This window comes from Coffea eugenioides, chromosome 11 (genome assembly GCF_003713205.1).
Source record: "Coffea eugenioides isolate CCC68of chromosome 11, Ceug_1.0, whole genome shotgun sequence".
Taxonomy (NCBI): Eukaryota; Viridiplantae; Streptophyta; class Magnoliopsida; order Gentianales; family Rubiaceae; genus Coffea; species Coffea eugenioides.
The window spans coordinates 28,720,425-28,722,828 of NC_040045.1; the positions used below are offsets into that span (position 1 = coordinate 28,720,425).

At 36.6% G+C, this 2,404-nt stretch overlaps 1 protein-coding gene across 1 annotated transcript; it reads right to left on the reverse strand.

The window, feature by feature from the left end:
* Positions 1–1,401: 1,401 nt before the first annotated feature.
* On the reverse strand, positions 1,402–2,355 carry LOC113752197. The gene is made up of 2 exons (XM_027296328.1): positions 1,699–2,355; positions 1,402–1,542 (listed from the first exon to the last, which is right to left on the reverse strand). The coding sequence occupies exons 1-2, from the start codon at positions 2,353–2,355 to the stop codon at positions 1,402–1,404; spliced, it is 798 nt and encodes a 265-aa protein (XP_027152129.1).
* Positions 2,356–2,404: the final 49 nt, after the last annotated feature.

Sequence of the window (2,404 nt, forward strand, 5' to 3'; positions counted from 1 at the left end):
TTCCCTGATTACGCCGCTAGCTTTTGTTTTGATAAATATAGAGTCGAATGTTACCTTATCCATCGTCTATTTGAACAAATAAACTATGATTATGATTTGCCTGATTTACAATAGAACCTGAAATACAAATATTTAAACCTGATTTCAATTGCTATGCATCATGACATAGTGGCTTAATGATTGCTACATCGTAGGAAGTGAATAACTCCTCGGACATTACATGAATACAATGGGGACGCCCAAACTCATAGGCCGACCTTGGAACTCGAAGCCAGGATGAGGTTGCTACTGAAACTTGCGTGGACCATTAAATTATATGATAGATTGATCTTTAGAAGATCTGCTTGACGATGACTCGTGGAGATATAGCCTTTAAATGTTTAGTGCGGAGCCCGAGCGGAATGATGGTAGACGGAATGAGAAGTAAGTGGATAGATTCTAATAAACATTAATGAGTTTTGAAATATCAACACGATTGACGGAGAGATCACTGGCGAGAGAAGAATATACGAAATGAACTGGACAAAGGAGTGGAACTTAGTACCTGAGAGCTACCATATACCTTGAATTGTTTTGGATATTCATTCTTGTTGGCAATTACTAAATTTACTTCGCAACTTTATTGAATTGTTATTGATTGTTTCCTAACATACGTGACTCCATGTGATGTTTTAGCTTCACGAGATTTTGCTCACACTGTAGATTTGTTTATCCTTAAAGACGAGATTGAACCGGCTTTATTGAGAAACTTCCTGATGTGCTATTTTGTTTAGGGTTTCATTACTATTGGCATATTAGGCCTGAACTTATTGAGATTGCTACTTCTGATGGAATTGAAATGAAAAACTCTTTGGGGATTTCTGAATAGTACTTTACCCGCTACGGATGTTGGATTAATGAAATGAATATTTTAGGATTAACGCTTCCGGCATTTACTGATATTTAAGTTATTACGGTAGTTGTAGAAATAGATCGTAATAGTTTTGAAAATGGGGAAAAGATTTTTGCTTTGAGTACCTATGGCGAGTTAGTCAGGGTACGTGGATTTACTTTGGTTCGCCTTAGGGAGAAGTGGGGGCGTCACATTTTAGTCCCTTCAGGGAGAAATATAGTGGCTCTTCCGGAGCCTTCAATCAATTTTGCACTACCACTAATGGTATTAACGTTTGTCTCTCCCATTTTCAAACAAAAAAAATATTTTTTATTTTTCAATATGGTGTGCGTAGTAGCACTATCAATGAGACAAATATCATCATCACCATTATTTAATCCCAAATATTTGACATCCATTTCTTCTTCAGGAAGAAAATTTCAAACAAAAATAAATATTAATAAAGATGCGAAAATAAATATTCAATGGAAAAAAAATTACATGAAAGATATAAAGTATCATAAAAATATCTAAATAATCATGGGATATTTGTTGACATCTTCAGGATGCTCAAAAAAATCAGCAACATCGAGGTGTGTCATGTCAGCATCATCACCATCATCATAGTCATTCTTTTGATCAATGAAATTTGTTTCAACACCTTTGTCTTTCTTTTTCAATGATGCTTGATAGAGGTCAACAAGATGCTCAGCCGTACGACAGGTACGGGACCAATGATCTTCCATACCACACCGGTAGCATTTTTCTTCATAAACTTTCTTTTCTCCATTTTTCTGATCGTAGTTATTTTTCCTTTTTTGGAAAACATTTTGTTGTTTGCCACGGTTAAAATTTTCACGGGGCACAAATTTACTACGATCACGTCCACGGCCACGACCACGACCACGTTCGCGGCCTCCTCCACAACCACCTCTACGGCCACGTCCACGACCTCGACTAGAATTTTGAAATTGGGTCGCATTCGCTTCAGGGAATGGACTTGCACCAGTTGGTCGGGACTCATGATTTTTCAGCAACAATTCATTGTTTTGTTCAGTCAAGAGAAGACATGCAATAAGTTCAGAATATTTTTTAAATCCCTTCTCTCGATATTGCTGCTGCAGGAGCATGTTAGAGACATGAAAAGTAGAAAATATTTTCTCTAACATATCTTTATCAGTGACTTTTTTGCCACATAATGATAATTGAGAAGTGATTCTGAACATGGCTGAATTATATTCGTTGACAGATTTAAAATCTTGCAGCCGTAAATGAAGCCAATCATATCGGGCTTTTGGAAGAACGACCAACTTCAGGTGGTCGAATCTTTCTTTCAAATCTCGCCAAAGGACAAGAGGATCTTTAACAGTAAGATACTCTGATTTTAATCCTTCATCTAAATGATGACGAAGAAAAATCATAGCTTTGGCACGGTCTTGGTTTGAGGATTCATTTTTTTCCACAATAGTATTACCAAGACCCATTGCCTCAAGATGGATTTCAACATCCAATACCCATGATAAATAATTTTTT

Bases quoted from the DNA above. Each gene is read 5' to 3' on its own strand.
- LOC113752197 (XM_027296328.1), bottom strand. From the start codon at position 2,355: ATGGGTCTTGGTAATACTATTGTGGAAAAAAATGAATCCTCAAACCAA. The intron at 1,543-1,698 runs GTTTTCCAAAAA...TCATTGAAAAAG, and splicing joins ACCGTGGCAAACAACAAAAT to AAAGACAAAGGTGTTGAAAC.